The sequence below is a fragment of the Peromyscus californicus genome, unplaced genomic scaffold (assembly GCF_007827085.1).
Source record: "Peromyscus californicus insignis strain IS unplaced genomic scaffold, ASM782708v3 Scaffold_6__1_contigs__length_162567912, whole genome shotgun sequence".
NCBI classification, from domain to species: domain Eukaryota; kingdom Metazoa; phylum Chordata; class Mammalia; order Rodentia; family Cricetidae; genus Peromyscus; species Peromyscus californicus.
Window position 1 is genome coordinate 97,872,909 of NW_026294584.1, and position 22,511 is coordinate 97,895,419.

Genomic DNA, 22,511 nt, shown 5'->3' on the forward strand with positions numbered 1-22,511 from the left:
GGCTGGATTATTGAATGGCTCACTTTATGCATCAAGTTGACAGGGCCATGGGTTACCTAAATAGCTATAGATAATTATACATTGTTCTTTTCCCCCTTTTATTGAAAATAACTTTTTTCTCATATAATATGTCCTGATTATGGTTTCCCCTCCCTCTGCTCCTTCCCATTCCTCTCCACTTCCCCTCCCATCAGGTCCACCCCCTTTCTGTCTCTCATTTTACCCTTTGAGTGTTATAAATAATGCATCTTTGAACACTACTATACAAGGATCTGCTTGAGGGCCTGTTTTCAAAAGCTAAAATCTTTACACCTAGAAAGTAAATTGCTGAGTCATATACTAATTGTACAGCTTACTTTTGAGAACATCCAGATCTTTTCCATGTCATTGTCAACTTCACATTCCTGTAAATAAAGCATAAATATTCTGTCTTTAAAAAAAAAGAAAACAGGGGGCTGGAGGGATGGCTCAGAGGTTAAGAACACCGGCTGTTCTTCCAGAGGTCCTGAGTTCAATTCCCAGCAACCACATGGTGGCTCACAACCATCTGTAATGAGATCTGGCTCCCTCTTCTGGCCTGCAGGGATGCATGCAGACAGAACACTGTATACATAATAAATAAATAAATCTTTTAAAAAAAAAAAAAAGAAAACAAACAGGCATCTAAAGGATAATAATAAATAAAAATAATAATATAAAACAAAAACTGATACATTGGAGTAGAATGAAGAAGAAGAAGGAAAAGAGCCCAAGAAAAGGCACAAGAAATAGATGAAGACTCAGAGCCCCACTCATTTGAATACTCAGGAATCCCATAAAAACACTAACCTGGAAGCTGTAATATATGCACAAAGGACCTGTAGGGTAAAAAGAGATAGTGTGTGTGTGTGTGTGTGTGTGTGCGCGCGCGCGCGCGCGCGTGCGCGCACGCGTGCGTGTAATAAAATTAAAAACTAAGATAATTTTTTAAAAACCATGACATGATGTCATGATATCATAACATAATAATATAACAATTCTTATGTGAGAGTCTTACATAGATGCACAGTGTCATCTATGTGAGGCAAGAATGTAACAGAACTGCAAAGATGAACAGATGAATCCACTGTTTTTACTGGAAACCTCAGCACCTTCTATCAGAAATGGACAGATCCAGCAGGCAGAACAACCTATGGGTGTAACTGAACTCATTAGACAAATCAAAAGGATTTAATCAGCATCTATAGAATGTCATCTAAAAACAGACAAATGTATAGTATTCTGAAGCTCAAATGGAACACACACAAAGTTGGCCATACTGTGGGCTGTAAAGGACTCCCTAGCAATTTCATACAAAAATCATATAGTGTCTGCCCTCAGACCGCAGTTGAATTAAACTAGAAACCAGTTCCAAAGATAACTGAAAAGGCCAAGTGTGGTGGCACACACCTGTAATCCAAACACTAGGGAGGCAGAGGCAGGCAGATCTCTGAATTCAAGCTCTATGTAGAGAGTCCCTGTCCCAAAAAACAAGCAAAAGAAAACAAAGAGAGCTGAAAAGGTCAAAACACACGTGTGCACACGCACGTGGGGGCACACACACACACACACACACACAATGAAGCAAAGGGGGAAAATCTCAGAAAGTTCAAAAATATTTTGAACTAAGAAGAAAACGGAAACACAACTTGAAATTTGTGGGATACAGTAAAAAACAGTACTGAAAGGGAAATAGCACTGAATTCCTATATTAGAAAAAAATTATATTCGATACTCTAAGCTTCCACTTTAGGAAACTAAAGATAAATGAGAACATAAAGTCCAAGTAAGCAGAAGAAAAAGAATAAGGATAGAGCAGAAATCAATGAAGTTGAAATTAGAAAACACTCATAAAATAAAATACTGATTTTAAAATTGAAAAAAAATCATACATAGAAATTTTAAATGAATCTTTTTTAAACATTAAGTATGTATATATAGAGAGAATTAATTTTAAATGCAAATAATCCAAGCAATAAGCAAATGAGCTGAAAAGACACTTTCCAAACGAAGGAATGAGGCTAAAGACCTTAAGAGATGGCTCACCCAAAAAATCATACATGTGGCAAGTGGGCATATGAAGAGATGATCTACATGGTTCATCGTCACAAAATTACAAAGAAAAACAGCAAGCACCACTGCCCTCCTATCAGACAAGCACAATCCAGAACACTAATGCACCAAATGCTGACAAGGATGAGGAGCAACCGAAACTTGATCTAGTTTTAGCAGGAAGACAGTTGGATGTTCCTACAATGGTAAATATTGTCAACTTGACAGGATCTAGAATCACTTTGGGGACAAACTTCTAGTCATGTCTGTGAGAGAGTTTCCAGACTGGATTAACTGAGGGGAAAACTCACCCTAAATGTGGGTGGCACCATTCCATAAGTCAAGGATCTGGACTAATTAGAGAGCAAGCTGAGCAGCAGCATTCATACCTCTCTGCTTCCTGACTGTGGACACAGTGTGTCTGTCACCCCATTCTCCTGCCATCATGCCTCTCCTCCATGATGGACTGCATCCTTTGAACTGTAAGCCAGAATAAATCCTTCCTCCCTAAAGTTTCTCCTTGTCAGATTTGACCTCAACAATGAGAAAAGTAACTAACATGGTTTCTTACAAAATGTAACTAAAATTTTATCATACAATCCAACACTTAGGGCTTTTGTATCTACCAAAAGGAGTTAAAGACTGTGCCCACACTCCCAGATGATTATATTAAGCTTCATTTATGCATTTATGTTTTCCAATCTTGGGAGCAACACAGTGTCTTGTCTTTATTTTAGGGATTTTTATTTTTTTTTTATTTTGGAGACTTTCATATATGCATTCAATGTGGGGGTTTTTTTTTTTTTCTTTTTTTTTTTTTTTTTTGGTTTTTCGTGCAGGGTTTCTCTGTGTAGCTTTGCGCCTGTCCTGGAACTCACTTGGTAGCCCAGGCTGGCCTCGAACTCACAGAGATCCGCCTGGCTCTGCCTCCCGAGTGCTGGGATTAAAGGCGTGCGCCACCACCGCCCGGCGCATTCAATGTGTTTTGATGAAAACCACCCCCATTTCCTCCCCTCTAGCACCCTCCCAATCCCCACCACCACTTTTGCCTCTCAACTTCATATGCTCTTTTTTTTTTTTTTTTTTTTTTTTCGGTTTTTCAAGACAGGGTTTCTCTGTGTAGCTTTGTGCCTTTCCTAGAACTCACTTTGTAGACCAGGCTGGCCTCGAACTCATAGAGATCCGCCTGCCTCTGCCTCCCGAGTGCTGGAATTAAAGGCATGCACCACCACCACCTGCCTCATGTGCTCTTTTTTTAAACCCAAGGTTCATTTAGTGCTGCCTATATATGTAAGGATGTAAGGCCATCTACTGAAGCATGGGCAGCCTCTTAGAGGCCACATCTCAAAAGAAAACTGGCTCTCGCTCTCCCAGCAGCCATCAATTGCAAATAGCTAGAGGTGAGACTTCATGAGCCCCTCTCCTATCTGTGCTGGGATTTTGGTGGCTTGTTCTTGTATAGATCTTGTGCATGCAGTCACAGCCACTGAAACACAATTTCTCTTAGACTAATGGATAATACATTGTGGTTCATCCAGACAATGAAATACTATTCAGCACCTAAACTAAATGAGCTATTGAGTCACAAAAAGGCATGGAAGAACCTTAAATGTACATTACTAAATAAAGGAAGCCAATATGAAAAGACTACATTATTTGTGATTCTAAATACACAGGACCCTGGAAAAGGCAAAATTATGGAGACAGTAAAAAAGGTGACTGATGAGCTAGCAATATAGTTTAGTGAGAGTATGTGCCTAGCAAAGATAAGGCCCTGGGTTCAATCCCCAGTATTCAAATTTAAAAAAAACATGCAGTGAGAGGAATGGGAAAATAAGCAAAGAGGATTTTTAAGGCAGTGAAAACATCCTGATGTTTTAGGTAGATGTCATTGTATATTTGTGCAAACCCATAGAATGTACTACACTAAGAACTTGTCCAAATGTAAACTATGGATTTGAGGTTATTATGACTTTTCAATTGACATGAATCACTTGCAGTAAATGTACTGATCTGGTAGAGGAAAATAAGGAGGGAAAAACTATTCATGTGTGAGGACAAGAAGTAAGCATTATTGCCGGGCAGTGGTGGCACACACCTTTAGTCCCAGCACTTGGGAAGCAGAGGCAGGGGGATCTCTGTGAGTTCGAGGCCAGCCTGGTCTCCAAAGCGAGTTCCAGGAAAGGCGCAAAACTACACAGAGTAAACCCTGTCTCAAAAAACCAAAAAAAAAAAAAAAAAAAAGAAGTAAGCGTTATTGTGTCCTTCTCAATGTTACTGTGAGCCTAAAACTATTCTGCAACAGTAAAGCATTCAGAACTAACACTAACAATTGTACTTTCATCTACAGCCCTCTTTGCTGATTAAAAACACTTGCATACAAAATAATTGCATATGTAATTGTCTTCCAGAGTCTCAAAATCCAAGGCAAAACTGATCATTGAAAACATTCATTTCAATGGCATAAAAGATCCTAATTATACACAAATGCTTAATATTTCTTCAGGTCCAACATACTGGTGAAGGGTTAAGTACATTTTAGAGTCAAAAGAAATCATTTCTCTAGATCTGTGCGGAGAGAACAGATCCATCTGAGAATGCAATTCATGGAACCACCCCTGGGAGGGGCACCGTGGGCTCTCTAAAATGTAGGGCACATGTAGTGAGGGAAACCTCAACACCCTGTTCCTCTGTTTTCCTGTGAAAGAAAAATATTTTGAGCAGAGGAAATGCTACCAGTATTTAAAAAAAAATTTTTACCAAGGATGAATAAAAAAGACCAGAACACACTTATGGTTTCTCCCTGGTCATTGTCTAGGCACTACCTATGAACTATCTGGGATTACTGGAAAGGATTTTGATGATTAATTGTTCCATCAGAATCGGTCACAGGGAACTTTGTTTGTATCACTTCCTAGCCTGCTGACTAAAGTCAAGTGAAGTTTTATTCCTAAATTGATTTAAATCTCTCTCTTTGTACTAAACACAACAGCTACTATCAAAGACTTAAAGGTCTGTCTTCCAGAATAGATTGTGTGTTCCTCACTGTGGGTATCAAGAAAGGCAGGCATCTTCATTATTGCCATGGATTTCATCTTAGATTACTATCCTGACTTCTCAGCCTGGAAAAGAAGTGATCAGACACCTGGAGGAAGGGCTGAAAGACATAACCCTGCTTAGTGTCAGAAGGCTGCAAGTGGTGGAGATCACGAGAGACATCCAAGAGCATATGGACTCACCGTCCCCCCTTGAAGAACCCAGCAGTGGTGGTAAGAGTTTTGCTTTTTGCTGTTTCCCATGCTGGTCTTGATCTAGCAATCTTCCTGCCTCAAAAATGTTTATGTTGGGGCTGGAGAGATAGCTCAGTGCTCATGGTCACTTGTTGCTCTTATAGAGGACTCAGGTTTGGTTCCCAGCACCCACATGGTGGCTTGCAACTGTCTGTAACTCCAGTTCTGGGGGATCCCATGCCCCCTTCTGGCCTTGGTGGGCACTGGATATGCACATGGTACACAGAAGTACCTGTAGGTAAAACACCCATACACAACAAAAATAAAATAAACAAACCAAATATTTTTAAAGGGAAAAAAGTAGGGTATGATGGCCCATCCCTGTAATTGAAGCATCTAGGAGATGGAGGCTGGTAGCATTGGAAGTCCACACTACGTAGGAGTTTGAGGCTGGCTTAGGCTCCATGTGCCTGGAGAGAGAGAAACCCAAGTTTTCAGATTTGGTGACATAAAACACTTAGAACAGTGCCTGCCACAGATAAATGCCATGTGTACCTACAGTTTTCCTGCCTGGCCCACAGTCAGGACAAATCTCTCTCACCTGCCAGTCCCACAGCCTCTCAGACCCAACCAAGTAAACACAGAGACTTATATTGGTTACAAACTGTATGGCCGTGGCAGGCTTCTTGCTAACTGTTCTTACAGCTTAAATTAATCCATTTCTATAAATCTATACCTTGTCACGTGGCTCGTGGCTTACCGGCATCTTCACATGCTGCTTGTCATCTTGGTGGCTGGCAGTGTCTCTGACTCAGCCTTCCACTTCCCAGCATTTTTCTCCTCCTTGTCCCGCCTACACTTCCTGCCTAGCCAATGGCCAATCAGTGTTTTATTTATTGACTAATCAGCAACACATTTGCCATACAGAACATCCCACAGCAGTCATGTGCTGGTATTAATGATAGGATAATTGAAGTATTTGTAGTGCTTTTTAATATGCCTGTTACTGAGAAATTTTCAAACTCTGGTAATTTATTGTTTTACTAAAAGGAATATGTGACCATCAAAATACTTTTCAATTTAGAAGCCTCTCCTAATCCCACCACCCCATTACAGGATTTTTATTTTTGTACGTTGCCACTTACTTGTCCCCTGTCACATTTATGTCCCGTTGGTGGAATCTGTGTATGTAATTTTTTGTTTTCATCTAACATAATATAAAACTTTTACATAGTTCTCATGGTCCTTCATTTCTGGTTTTTGTCTATTTTTGTTCCAATTTCACTCTTAAGAGAAAATGAGAAAGTGTTTGCCCAAGAAATAGATACAAACTCTCACAGAGAAACCTGTATGCTTCCTTCACCCTATGCTCTTTACATGTGAACCAACCCTGTATCGACAGCAAATTCCTAATGATCTTAATCATCTTAGGATCTAGGAAATTCTGCTAATTCTAGCACCCAAGACTGGCCTCGTAGAAGAGCCATAAATCATAGCAGTAATGTTGCTATCTTCTTTGGGGATTTTTTTGTGTTGTTGTTTCATTTTTTATTTGTTATTAGTATGTGCATTTGCACCTATGTGTGTGCATGTGGGCACATGCCTGTGGAAGTTAGAGGATAACTTTGGGGAGTTCATTTTTAGCAGGGTGTCTCTGGTTTCTGCTGTTCTGGGTAGTCCAGGATAACGGATGGGCAAGCTTCCAAATGATTCTCCTGTGGCTGCCTCCTAAGAATGCTGGGATTACAGGTGCATGCTACATCTTCCTGTGTGTTCCAGGGATCAAACTCAGGTTGTTGGGTTTGTGTGGCAAGTGCTTTTTACCCATTGAGCTACTTCCCCGCAGAAGTAAGGTCTTTTTAAGTTTTTTCTTCTTGTTTTCCTATTTGCTGCAGTGTCGGGGATCAAACCCAGTGCCTTGCACCAACATAAGCATTCAACACTGGGCTAAATCTCTAGCTCCTTAGAAATAAATCTTGTGGGTTGGAGAGATAACTTAGCGGTTAAGAGTGCTTGATGCAGCCGGGCGGTGGTGGCACACACCTTTAATCCCAGCACTTGGGAGGCTATGAGTTAGAACTCTGTGAGTTCGAGGCTACAGAGTGACTTCCAGGAAAGGTTCCAAAGCTACACAGAGAAACCCTGTCAAAAAACAAAAGGAAAGAATATTTGATGCTTGTAGCAGTGTGAATGAAAATGGCCCCCACAGGCTCATACACTTGCAAACTTAGTCCCTAGTTAATGAGCTGTTTGGATAGGATTAGGAGGTGTGGCCTTGTTGGAGGAGGTGTATCACTAGAGGTAGGCTTTGAGGTTTCAAGCCAATGCCAGGCCTAGTCTCCACCCCCCCTCCCGTTCCCCCACCTCCCCACCCCTGCCTGCTACCTGTGTATCAGCATATAAAACTCTCAGCTATGCTCCAATGCCATGCCTGTCTGCTTCCCACCATATTGATCATGGTCTAACCCCCTGAAACTGTAGCAAGCCCTCAATTAAATGTTTTGTTTTAGAAGAGTCGCCTTGGCCATGGTGTCTCTTCACAGCAATAGAACAATAACTAAGATAATGCTCTTCCAGAGAACTCAGGTTTCCTATATCACTCACTATGACCAGCTTACAACCACCTTTAAATACACCCCCAGAGGATCCAAGGCCCTCTTCTTGATTTCTCAGGCACCCATATACATATGGCATACATTCACACAGACACACATGCATACATAATTTTTTCAAAAAAGAAATAAATCTCAACAGAGATCCATATTATGGTGCTTCTTGGGAGTGCCTAAAGCTTCATTCATGTACTTTAAAGTTAGAGTTGGAACACGATGGTAGATAAAACACTCAATATCATTAGAATTCAGTTCTCCCCAAATTGACCTACTAACATGATTCCAATCAAATTCCATCAGAGTTTTTTGTCGATTTTGTCTTGGCTTAGTTTGTCTTTTTTGTATTTTGAAACAGGGTCCTGCTGTGTAGTTCTGGCTGGCATGAACTTGTGGCAATCCTCCTGCTTCAGCCTCCTGAATGCTAGGATTACAAGTATGTACTGCCATGCCCAGCTTCATTTTGTTTGTTTTGTTGTTTTGTTTTGTTTTTTTGCTTTGCCAAAGCCTAGGTTACATATCACCTGGGCTGCCCTGGAAAATAAGATTCTCCCATTTCAATCTCAGAAATTGTGTGCCACCACACCCAGCTCACTTTTTCTGTTGTTGTTGCTAATCTGATGAGCTAATCCTATGGAAAGTGTGTGTGCATGTGCGTGAGTCCACTCTTGTTCATGCATGAATCCAGGTTAAGGCACGTGTTAAAACTAAGGATTGCCTTGTCAGGTGTAAAGATGATGCATAGATTTGTTAAATAAGACAGTATTGGGGCTTGTCATACAAGTCAACCACGGATCTTTTGCCTCACATGAATAGTGCTCTGGATATTACACCCAATACTACACAAAATAACAGACAGCATCATATTGACACAAGAATAGATGATTTGTTCCATCTGGAGCAGATTATTGATCCCAGAAGTAGAAAGTCACATGAAAACTTGATATGTGTTGTGGCTGCCATGGAAAAACAGTGAAAAAAGACTAATCAATCATTCTAGAACTATCAACATTCCTTACAGGAAAAAGGGAAATTGGACCTTTACTTTACAAAATGTGTAACACTTTAAATGGATTAAAAACCTAAATATGAAAGATAGAACTTTTAGAAGGAAATGTGTAAGGAAAAAATTCCTGTGATGGTCGGTGAGGAGAAAAAGGAAGTATTTCCCAAATGAGACACAGAGTCTGCTAACAATGGAAGACTGAATAAGTGTCCCTGTGTTAAAAATCAGAATTTCTGTTTGTCAGAAGACACCATGAACAAAGTAGTCAGAAAAAAATCACAACTACAGCTCTAACCTGTATAACCAGTAAAATACAAATTTGGAATACAAAATTTGAGACATCATCATAAAGTGGAATGTCACAGTGACTGAACCACGGCTATATAGAACAGTGTGAGGAGTGGGGAAGCAAGGAACTAAAGACATCCAGAGAATGGCACTTCTTTACAAAGCTCAGGGCATTAAAACAGTGAGATACTGCTTAAGGTAGTAAACTGCTCTCTAACAGGAAAAGGATGACAAGGAATGCAGTGTGTGGCGAGGCTTCCCCTGAAGATCAGAGAACAGCCATCAGACAGATCAGCGCTGCTGATGCTATTCTTCAGCTCAAGTTAAACAAAAGACTTCATGACTGTCCGGTTATTGTTGAGTTTTTGGAGCTTACATGAACACACATAGTATGTCTTCATTTGCATATAATAAATTTTATAATAGCCCTCTAAAGAATGGGTAAGCAATAAATATGCCAAAACTAAAAAGGCCACAGCGATCAATATCCTTTGGCATCTTGACGGCATCTGTCCAGGTTGACAACCGTCTGCACTGATTGGGTATCTAAATCTTGAACCAGTTACAAATCAACTTAACGAGGCTGCCAACGAGCCTACATTTCTCAGCCATGTACACAAGGATATCAGGTTCCTTTGCTAAGTGCTCACAAGCCATCTGTTTAAAATTTCCTCCCAGAGTTGACCAGGGATTGATGTCAAGCTCCCTTGGAAAGGTATTCTAGCCATATGTGTTCTCAGGAAGCACCAAATGTTAACAATCCAAACAAAGAAGGTAGAGATTCATTGCTTCTTAGAAGACTCCAGAAAGACCTAGGTGAGTCTTTACTGGGCATCCCCTCTGTACGTAAAGCAGTTGTCAGACTCCAGTGTCTCAGGGAACAGGCCAGAATGAGCAGCTGCTCGTCGAGTTTGTCTTTGATAACTGCATTAAAGTCATTTTCCTGTGGCATTAAGACTAAATTAGAAGCTCTGTTGTATTTGCTACCTAAAGATTTTTAACACAGACAGACATTTGTTTCATTAACAGAAGCCATGGTCTAAGAAAAATAGCCAACCTCCCTTTCATAATTAAAGTAATAGGAATTTAGCAGAATATCTGAAGTTATTTGAAAATGGAGATTTTAAAAGTTTGGCCTTGCCGGTTTGAGGAATAATCTACACACCAGAAGTTACAGTCACTCAACACATACATGAGTTTTCATAGTAGTATACACCTGCACATCATCACCTCAGACAGGATAGGAAACACTTCCATCATGCTCAATAGGCCCCTCCTGTCTCATTGCAGTCAATCCCACTGGTTACATTTAATATAAGTAGAATCATACATATATACTTTTGTGTCCAACCTTTTTAATTCAGATATTGAGATTTGTCCATGTTGTTTATATCAGTTAATTTCTTTTCATTGTTGAGTAGTAATATTTTACTTAAATGTTATGTTTTGTTTAACTATTTTCCTGTTAATGGACACTTTGGTTTCCAATTTTTTTTTTTTTTTTTTTTTTTTTTTGGTTTTTCGAGACAGGGTTTCTCTGTGTAGCTTTGCGCCTTTCCTGGAACTCACTTGGCAGCCCAGGCTGGCCTCGAACTCACAGAGATCCGCCTGGCTCTGCCTCCTGAGTGCTGGGATTAAAGGCGTGCGCCACCACCGCCCCGCGGTTTCCAATTTTTAACTATGAATAAAGCTGGTATAAATAGCTATGCACAGACCTTTCTGTGTATGTATGTTTTCATTTCTCCTGAATTCTTATCATTCATTTTTTTCTCACACATGTACTTTCAACCCATTTATGTGTTTATATTTAAAGTATATTTGAGCCAGGCATGGTGGCAAATGCTTTAAATCCAGCACTCAGAGGCAGAGGCATGTGGATCTCTGAGTTCAAGGCCAGCCTGGTCTACAGAGTGAGTTCCAGGACAGCCAGGGCTACATGGAGAAACTCTGTCTCAAAAAAACAAACAAAAATAAATAAATATATAATACAAATAATAAAATAAAATTATTAAGATAAATAAATAAAACATATTTGCTATATAGAACATATCTTTATATTCATTCTGATAACCTCTAAGTTTTATTTGTAATGTATGCTCCATTAATAATTACCTTAAGTATATGGTTCATTTTAGGTCTACCGTTTTATTTTTTTGTTTGTTTGTTAACTCAGTTTTTGCTGGTCTTTTTTCCTCCTGCTTTCCTGCCTTTGAGGGGTATTTAAATATTTTTAAAATTGGGGACTAGAGAGATGGCTCAGCAGTTAAAAGACCCAAGTTCAGTTTTCTGCAACCACATCAGGTGACTTACAACCACCTGTAACTGTAGCTGGAGTTTTCCTGTGTCCACCCAGCTCCTGCAGCCGCTCAGACCCAAGTAAACACACAGAGACTTATATTACTTATAAACTGTATGGCTGTGGCAGGGTTCTTGCTATCTAGTTCTTATATCTTAAATTGACCCATTTTTATTAATCTATAAGTTGCCACGTGGCTTGTGGCTTACCAGTACTTTTACATCTTGCTTCCTCTGTGTATGGCTGGCGACTCCTGACTTAGCCTTCTTGTTCCCAAAATTCTCTTCTCTGCTTGTCCCACCTATACTTCCTGCCTGGCTACTGGCCAATCAGCATTTTATTTATTAATCAATCAGAGCAACACATTCACAGCATACAGAGCAATATCCACAGCATGTAACTTCAGCTCCAGGGGATTTAACGTCCTTTTCTAGCCCCCAAAGGCACCTGAATACACACAGAAAGACACACTCATACACATGAATATTTTTTTAATTTAGCTGGGTACGGTGGTGCATGCCTTTAATCCCAGCACTCAGGAGGCAGAGGGAGGCAGATCTCTGAGTTCAAAGCCAACCTGCTCTTTTTAACATAAAAATTCCAGGCCAGCAGGGCTATGTAATGAGACCCTGCCCACTCCCCCCTAAAAAAAAAAAATTAAAAATTAAAAAAAAAGCATTTTAATTCTATTTTATCTATTGTAATTTAGAGATTCATCTTAGAATTTACATTTGAATTCACAAAAATAATTCACATTTTTTGCAGCTTCTCTGGGGAATTATATATCTTTTGTCTTTTTTACAACCTAATTAGAATTAATATAGTACCATAGGGCTTAAAAATCTATTTTTAAACTTTTTATAGCCTACTTAAAATTAATATAGCACTATTTCATGTAAAATACAGAAACTTCACAACTATGTAGGTCCATTTATCCCTCCTCAAACATATATTCTTTTACTTGTTAATTTGTTTGTTTGTTTGTTTGTTTTTGAAATGGGGGTCTCATAGACACCAGACTGGCTTTGAAATTAATATACAGCTGAAGATGACCCTGAACTCCTGCCTCCTGCCTCTATGTCTCAAGTTCTTAGCCCTAGGGTTACATATATATTATTGTTTATGCTGTAGTTATCATATGTGTTCAGTGTTCTCAGAGGCCATAAAAGGGTATCAGATGCCCTGGGACTAGAGTGACAGATGCTTGTGAGCTGCCATGTGGATGCTGGAAATTGCCCCTAATTGCTGAGCTGTCTCTCCAGCCCCTAGTCTTAAATCCTGGATCCTCCATCTTTACCCATATATTTTTGCCACTTCTAAAGCTTCTCATCCATTCCTAAGAGGCCAAGTTTCCCTTAGATATCATGTCTTTCCCCTTGAAGGACTTTGGTATTTCTTATAGCATGGCTCTGGTAGTGACAGTTCTCCTCATTACTATTTATCTGAAAATGTCTATTCCGCCTTTATTCTTGAAAGCATATTTGTCTCATATATAGAATTATGGATTGCCTGAGCTGTTTCAGTAATTTAAAGCTATTTCACTGTCTTCTGGCCTCCCCTGGTTTCTATCCAAAAGTGACAGCCCTTAAATCATTTTCAGCTATCTGGAAAGGATCGTTTTTCTGACTGCTTTCATGAAATTTGTCTTTGTGTTTGTTTTCGGCAGCTTGATAATGCCATAAATAAGCATAGATTTTTTTCTCATTTATCCTGTCTGAAGTTCGCTGAGCCTCTTGAATCTATATGTTCTTTTTCAGGGTCTGATCATTTAGTTGTTGCTCTTAAAGACTTCTTTCTGACTGGACTCAGAAATAGAAGCTCTCAGTGAGGATAACCTACATCTTCTTGCATTCTGTTCTTGGCATTTTTCTTTGGCTTGCTTCATTCTCCTGGATAAAAGCTTAGCAGATTCTGCAGCCATCTCCTTGTTTTTCTGAATGTGTGGTTTCTTCAGAGCAATGTTGGCATCTGTGTTGCAGGACGGATGGAATGACAAGACTCTGAACCTGGGTGCTCTTCTTCTGGGCTTACCTTCTTTGTTTAAGGGCTTCCTGACAACCTATTGGCAGGCATCATCTCTTTAGAGAGATTGAGTAGCTTCAGGATGCTGCTAGCCCTTTTGGGCTCCAACTGCTAAGGCACAGTAGTATCTGTCAGCCTGGGAATAGCCTTCTCTCCCTTTTGACCAAACTGAGAACTCAGACTGGCATCCACAATGCCAAACAGACTTGTACTTCCTCTCTCCAGCTCCCCTTGGTCTATAACAAGAATGCCACTTACTCAACAGCAGGTACACTCTGACATGAGTCAAGATACCTTGCCCATGGGAAAACCTTTTTTTGCCATCCCCACCGCTGATTCAGACAATGTAATCCTTCCACTCTTCACCAGAGCATTAGCAGCTGCTTCTGTGGCCCTGTGCTCCTCATAGAAAGTACAAAGTTGGCACTCACCATCCACTTTGATGTGTTTTTCAATATGTTTCTGATAGCTGCTGACTGGGAAGGAAATATACAGCTTCATCTTGACAAAGCTGACCACTTAGGAGGCGCCAGGAAAAAGAGCTTGAGTCTATATGCTTTATTTTTCTTTTTAAGACAGAGTCTCACTGTGTAGCCTTGACTGGCCTAGAATTCAATTTGTTGATCAGACTGACCCTGAACTCACAGAGACCCACCTGCTTCTGCCTCCCAAGTACTGAAGTTAAAGGTGTGCACCACCATGCTTTACCAAACCTGTATGTTTAAATCTGTAACCTAAATTGAAATTTTTTTGCCATTATTTCTTCAAATATTTTTGTGCTATATCCTTTCTTCTCTTCTAGGACTCCAATTACGCCTCTTCATCTGATTTTTTTGTTTGTTTGTTTGTTTGTTTTGGAGACAGGGTTTCTCTGTGTTGTTTTGGTGCCTTTCTTGGAACTCATTCTGTAGACCAGGCTGGCCTCGAACTCACAGAGATCTGCCTGGCTCTGCCTCCTGAGTGCTGGAATTAAAGGCATGCGCCCCCGCCGCCCGGCTTTTCATCTGATATTATAGTGCTGGGAATGGAAGGTTTTGTGCATGCTAAGCAAGCTCTCTACCAACTGACCCGTGTCCCTAGCCCCCGTCTGTGTTGTTCATTTTCCTTTCTTCGGGTCTTTACGTCGCTCGCTTTTTCCTCTCACATTTTCGTCCTGCTTTTGAGCCCATGTGAATATTTTTTGTTTAGATATTGTATTTTTAAGCCCTTACATTTCCATTTGGTTGTCTTTTATATTTTCTGTTTCTCTACTGACATTTCTTACATTCCTATTCATTGTGAACAAACTTTCAATTCCTCATTGAGGATGATTTTAATTATGCTGGTATGAAGTCCTTATCTAGTAGATGCAACATCTTTATCTTGTTAGGGTTTGCATCTGTGATCTGTGTTTTCCATTGAGACTGAGTCACAGTTTTCTTGCCTTCTCTGCCAAAAACATTGTGGTTTTATTTTATGAATGCTATGATATAGAGATTCTAGACTCTATTGTGTTGCTTTGGAGTGATTTTTTTGTTTGTTTTGTCAGTTGATCATTTGTTAGCCTCAGACTGCTGCTCGTTGGTCCTACAGTGAGCAAACACTCAAATTCTCAGTCCCATTCTCTTTATACTTGTTTTGCTTGCTGTTGTTGTTGTTGTTATTTGAAACAGGGTCTCATTGGGTAGCCTTGGCTGCTGTGGAATTCACTATGTAGACTAGAATGGCCTTGAACTCACAGAGATCCACCTGACTGCCTCCTGAGTGCAGGAATTAAAGGTGTGCACCACCTTGCTTGGCCTCAGTCCCGTTCTTTAAGCCTAAACTCTAAGCTGTGTTCAGTTTGCCCCATATGTGTAATGCAAGGGCCAGCTGGGGCCTTGGACTGAGCATAAGCACGTCATTCAGTGCTCTCCAGCTCGGCTTCCTCACTTTCTGGAGACTCTGGTTCACCTGTTTTCTTCCTCTGACAAAGTCAGTGAAAGACAGACTTTTCTCTCAAGGTTTGGGCCAGGGAGATGGCTCAGTGGATGCTTATATACAAGCATGAGGACCTGAGTTTGACCTCCAGCACTCACATTAAAAGGCCAGACACTGCAACACCTCCTATAATTCCAGAACCAGTGAGGTGGAGGCAGGAGGATCCCAGGGGTTTACTGGCCAGACAGTCTAGCCAAAACGGTGAGCTACACATTCAGTGAGAAACTCTATCTCAAAAATAAGGTGGAGAGCAATAGAGGAAGACACTGCAGTTGACCTCTGGTGTCTGCACATGCAAGAATGGGACCGCACACCTGCACACACATACATGCCCTCCCACCCACAGAACTAAAGGAATACATGTTTTTATTAAAACCTAAGCCAATGTAAGACTTGTCTCAGCAAGTAAAGGTACTTACTGCCAAGCTCAAAGACCTGAGCTCCATACCCTAGTTCAGTCTCTAGGAGAGAACCAACTCTTACCATCAGACTACCACACACACACACACTACTATTGTTGAGAAGATGAAAAAGGTACTATGATGTCAAAGGACAACGGAAAACTAGGGGAAGTGCTGGGATTTACAACACAGGACATCTAAACACAAAGTTGCAACAGCTCTTTTAGGGGGGAGTTGTAAATATCTTTGAAATTTTTATAGAGGTTTCTTTTGAGCCGCCAGTTCCTCTTTTATGAATGCAGTGTCCTGAAAACACTCTTCCAGTGATGCAAATATGCACGGGCATATGCAGAATCACAGTCGTGCAGCCTAGGTGTGCATGCACACGCATCCTTCAGGATTTTCTTCGGTTTCAGAGACCTTTTCAACTTTTTCTTACTCAACTTAGCTCACTAGGCAAGCTCGATGATCCGAGTTCAATCCCTGGATTGCACAGTGAAATTAGAACACTGACTCCCAGGAGTTGTGCTCTGACCTCCACACTTGTTCCCTGGTCCATGTGCAGCTGTGTGTGCCTGCTCGCACACACAAATAATGATGATTAATAATAAAATTTTAAGTGTTTAAAGGAGACAAGATGCTCTGCTGCAGTTGTTGGGGCCAGGCCATCAGACTGAACGTCTTCCCAGCCCTTTCCTCATCCACCCTTTCCTGTCCTCCTCTCTCAACATGGTGCCTGTGGAAACACTACTGCCCAGTCAGCTTTACGTTTTTGATGATCAGTTTACATTAAATACTTTTAAGTTGTGTGATATATAAATTAATGTCTGGGGGCTGGAGAGATGGCTCAGAGGTTAAGAGCACTGACTGTTCTTCCAGAGGTCCTGAGTTCAATTCCCAGCAACCACATGGTGGCTCACAACCACCTGTAATGAGATCTGGTGCCCTCTTCTGGCCTGCAGTCATATATGCTGTATACATAATAATAATAAATAAATAAATCTTAAAAAAAATAAAAAATAAATTAATGTCTGCATGAGTAACAAAAGACTTTTGTTCTTGAAGCAGGGTCTCTGACTGCCCTGGTACTTGGTACCTACCCCATAGCCAAATGCACAGAAATTCTGCCTCAGTCTCCCTAGTACTGCAGTTACAGGCACATGCCACCATGGAGGGTTTTTAAAATCTCCTAACTAGTGTTTACCAAGCCAAACAATACTTACTCTGTTTGTATGTTTTATTAATATGGGAGATACATGGGGCATCGCAGCCTCAGATGTCACCTTCCTTTGAGACAGGTTCCCTGGTGGGTCTAGAGCTCACCGGTTAGACTAAACTGGCTGTCCAGTGAGCCCCAGGTATCCTCCTGCCTCTGCCTCTCCAGTGCTTGAATTACAAGTGTGCACCACCACACCCCAGCATTTTCACACGGAATCTGGGGATTGAACTCAGGTCCTCATGCTTATCAGGCAAAAAAAATTTTTGCCAACTGAGCCATTTCCCCAGCTCCAAATAGAACTTTAGACTTCAGCATATCCCAGTCGCTACTAAGCAACTTCTTTTACGTAGGGCTTCATTTTTTTTTTAATAAAATGAAAATAGGACCATTGAGAACCATAGTTAAAAATATGTTTTCTTCCAATTTGGATCATATCCTTCATTGACATTTTCAGCACACACTTTTAAAAGTGTCTAAAATGTTCGCATCCTTGTAGACTTCCGAGAGACAACTTTCATCTTTATGCCCAGGAGCTGCATGGTGCTTTCAAGTCTACGGTGCTCCCAGGTGTCCAGAGCCCTCATTTTCTACTCAGTGAGCTCTCAGCCTGGGCATCACTATCATTTCCAGCTTACAGCATTAGTTACTTTCCTGTGGCTGGGATAAAAAACCATGACCGAGGCAACGGATAGAAGGAAGAGTTTGTTTTGGCTTATGGTTGCAGAGGGGGCAGAGTTCAAAGGTGGGGACAGCATGGCAAGAGGCACAGCAGCAGGCAGCGGACAAGCACCAGGCAGCAGGCACAGCAGCAGGCAGCGGACATGCACCAGGCAGCAGGCACAGCAGCAGGCACCAGACACAGCAGCGGGCACCAGGCAGCAGGCACAGCAGCAGGCAGCGGACATGCACCAGGCAGCAGGCACAGCGGCAGGCAGCGGACAGGCAGCAGGCACCAGCAGCAGGCAGCAGGCACAGCAGCGGGCAGCACGCACAGCAGCACAGCAGCGGGCAGCAGACACAGCAGCAGGCAGCAGGCACAGCAGCAGGCAGCAGGCACAGCACCAGGCACAGCAGCAGGCAGCAGGCACAGCACCAGGCAGCAGGCACAGCACCAGGCACAGCAACAGGCAGCAGGCACAGCACCAGGCACAGCAGTGGGCAGCGGACATGAACCAGGCACCAGGCACCAGGCACCAGGCACAGCAGCAGGCACAGCAGCAGGCAGCAGGCACTAGGCACAGCGGGCAGCAGGCACAGCAGCAGGCACCAGACACCAGGCACCAGGCACCAGGCAGCAGGCACAGCACCAGGCACAGCACCAGGCAGCAGGCAGCAGGCACAGCAGCAGGCAGCAGGCACAGCAGCAGGCACCAGGCACAGCAGCAAGCACAGCAGCAGGCACAGCAGCAGGCAGCAGGCACAGCAGCAGGCACCAGGCAGCAGGCACAGCAGCAGGCAGCAGGCACAGCAGCAGGCAGCAGGCACAGCAGCAGGCACAGCAACAGGCACCAGGCAGCAGGCACAGCAGCAGGCACAGCAGCAGGCACAGCAGCAGGCAGCAGGCACAGCAGCAGGCAGCAAGCACAGCAGCAGGCACAGCAGCAGGCACAGCAGCGGGCACAGCAGCGGGCACAGCAGCGGGCACAGCAGCAGGCACAGCAGCGGGCAGTGGACATGAACCAGGCACCAGGCACCAGGCAGCAGGCACGGCAACAGGAGAGCTCACATCTTCAACCACAACCACAAAGCAGAAAGGACAATCTGGCAGTAGATCCAGGCCTTAAGCCCTTCAAGCCCACTCCAGTGACACACTTCCTCCAGCAATACCACCTTTCCTAAACCTCCCCAAATAATGCCACTAACTGAGGACCAAGTTTTCAAATGCCCTAGGCTGTAGGGGCCATCCCATTCAAACCACCACACAGATGTAAGAGCTGAAGTGACAGAGGCCAAGTGACTGGCCTGAGGTCACAGAGGAACTATTCAGCAGCCTGGTATTGAAGCATTTACTGGACCCTGCTGTGTGCCAGGCACTAGGCTAGTCCCGGTGACACGGGGATGGACAAGGTACCAGGGGTGACACACAGCATATATATACATATACATATATATATATATATATATATATACACCACATATATACCACATATATACCATATATATACCACATATATACCATATATATACCACATATATATCACATATATACCATATAATACCACATATATACCATATATATACCATATATACCATATATATACCACATATATATGCCACATATATACCACATATATATACCACATATATACCATATATATATACACACACACACACACACACACACACACTGGTCTGGCTAAGGCCCCTCTGACTACATCTGTAGCATCCAGAGAAGGCACAGTCACAGAACCCAGTGCAGGCTTAGCTGTCAGGGAATACTCCTAAGACTACTAAAGGGCAGTCCCCATGTGTCCCCTTAAAACACACAAACCAAAGAACAAGAGACTCAGGGACTAGGGAGATGACGTAGTGGTTGTCACTAAGCCTGATGATCTGAGTCTGACCTCTCAGACCCACATGGTGGAAGGAGGGGACTGACTCCTGCAGGTTGTCCTCGGACTGCCACACATATATATGTGCACACATGCACACACACAACACACACACACACATACACACAAAATAAATAATTTTTTAAAAGAGAGCTTCAGGGGCTAGAACTATGGCTTACTGGCTAAAAGTATGTCAAGCCCCTGCAGAGGATGGGAGTTCAATTCCCAGAACTCACATCAGGTGACTCATAACCGCACATGATTTCAGATTCGGGAGATCTAATGCCTCTGGCCTCCACAGGCACCTTCATTTACAAGCACATATCCCCATGTATACAAGTATACAAAATAATAATAAATGTTGGCTGATATCTTAAGGCCGACAGAGACTTTCTGAGAATCTGGTAAAGGCTAAGTACCCATCCGTCCTCTTGCCCTACCCAACCCAAATGCACCTTCACACACACTGATGACACTGTATGCAATTTCAGAGGGTTCTCACTCATGACTCCCAAGGGCAGGCCACATCAGGGTTGTTGGTAGAACAGGGCTGATCTCTAGGACCTTGTGGGAGTACTTATGAGCTGCAGGACTGTTTGGGAGTTCCATTTTCTTGGAACCACCTAAGGCCCACTAACTTAGACATTTTATGTCAAGAAAAATACAGTCATCTAATACACGTGTAGAATCCCATCAAAAACACACTTCAGAGGGCTGGAGAGAAGCCTCAGCGGTAAGGGACTCTCGCCCTTCCAAAGGTCAGGGGTTGCTTCTCAGCACCCACCTGACAGTTCATGGTAGTCTGTAAATGCAAGTCCACGGCTTCTGCACCCAACCCCCAACATGAAACACATACATACTTTCAGGTATACACATAAATCCAGAAAATAAAATATTTTAAAAGATACGCTTGAGTTGTGTGATACTGCTTTAGAGTTGTTTAGGCTGTAGGCATTATTTGCCCCCCCCCTGCTACTCCACCTCCAAACCCACCCCCCCCCCACCCCCCACCCCACCCCCCCACCCCCCACCCCGCTTCAGAGCTTAATGAGCTCCGTGAAGGCTGTCACTGCTTGTGGCCACTAGGGGGCAGAATAGGTCCACACATTGACTATGAATGCGGCCTCCTGTGGAGACAATGACTCAGGCAAGGCTACCGAACAATTTAGCTGTAGTTTCACTCAGGCACCCTGTCAAGGGGGCCTGTTTCATCAGTTTCATCACACACAGAATGCCCTGCCTTCTAGCCAATGTGGGAGCTGCTCTGCAGCACCTAAGAACAATATTTTATCTCCAACTCCCAGGTTTAGCACATTTAGTTATATGTATGAGTAACACTGCAGTAGGTGCAGTGTTACTCATACATATATTCTTACATATGTTCTTACATATGATGAGGCAGAAGCCAAGGACGACGACCAAAAAAAAAGAGTTTCAAGAAAAATGAAAGCACTTTTTTTTTCTTTTTGACCTATGAGAGTGACTCGTTCTGTAGATGAGAGAAGATGTAGCTCAGTTACTAGCATGCTTATCTTAGACACACAAAGCCCTGGGCTTGGCCCTCAGCACCACATAAACTGGGTACAGTGGCAAATGCCAATCCCTATCATCCCCACACCTGGACAGTGAAGACAGGAAGATGAGAAGTTCAAGATCACGTGGCTACATGATGGGTGTGAGACCAACCTGGGCCATATGAGACCCTGTTTTATCTCAGCGTAACAGTGAGGGGGGAGGAGGAGAAAGAAGAAGAGAAGGAGGAGTAGGAAGGTCGGACCTACTGCTTGCTATTCGTAAACATCTCACACTGTGGTGCTCCATGGTAACTAGGAAATAGGTTAGTGTCCTCACCCCAGAACACACAACTAACAACATTCAAAGGCACAATTCAAGTCCTGGTCTTCCCACTAAATCTCACTGCCTTTCATAGACTCAGGAGAAGAGACCCTTCAGAGTATAACTTGAGAGTATAACACAAGAGTATTAACATAATGAGTGTGATTAACACTGTATAAATGAAGCCCACAGACATCCCGTCGGTCCTAATTAAAGCCGACAAAGGAAGATAATTTCAACATAGCTCCTGGACGAAGTTCTGAGTCAAATGCTGGAGGAGGCGCATGCCATGGATTAACAGAGTAATAAAAGTCCTAAGGAAGGAAGGAAGTCATGTGACAGGGAGACTAACTTAGCTGAAGCAGAGGAGTCACAGGAAAAACAAAGGGAGGCCCTGAACTGGGGGTGGGGAAGGTGTAGGAGAAAAGAAGGCTTCATTTAAATGGAGAAGACCAGATGTGTCCCCCAATCACAACCGTGACCACACAGAATGTAAAATGAACTACACGCCTGCCAACATCCCCTACAAACAGAGGGTGGATCAGGACATGTAGCAGGTGTCATCTGAACTTGATCTTGAAAAACAGGACGTCAACAGCTAGCAATGAGGAGGAACAGCCTAGGCCATCACAGAGGAAGAGGAGGGTGGGATCTCTGAGGAACGGTGGGTCATACCAAGTGCTCCAAGGTGAGTAGGTGACAGTAGAATCGAACCTGAGTCCTTTGGAAGAACAGCCAGTGCTCCTAACAGAGGAGCCATCTCTATCTTGTCCCGAAAGGATGCCGCTCCTTCTGAGACAGCGATGTGAAGACTCAGATCTGAAGCGCAGCACCACTGTGGAGACAACATGAGAGTTTCTCCAAAGGAAAAAGTTCTGCTGTTACCGTTCCTGGAGTACATAGGTTAAGAAGTTAGAAATGGGGTTGGAGCCGGGCGGTGGTGGTGCACACCTTTAATCCCAGTACTCGGGAGGCAGAGCCAGGCAGATCTCTGTGAGTTCGAGGCCAGCCTGGTCTACAAAG

General features: G+C 42.7%; 1 protein-coding gene across 1 annotated transcript in view; it reads left to right on the top strand.

Moving 5' to 3' along the window:
* Positions 1 to 22,511, top strand: part of M1ap (meiosis 1 associated protein) — a 73,891-nt gene that overhangs the window by 15,998 nt on the left and 35,382 nt on the right. Inside the window, exon 3 of the mRNA XM_052720678.1 lies at positions 5,171 to 5,339. Within this exon, the coding sequence (XP_052576638.1) occupies positions 5,171 to 5,339 (169 nt within the window). The remainder of the gene's footprint in view (positions 1 to 5,170; positions 5,340 to 22,511) is intronic.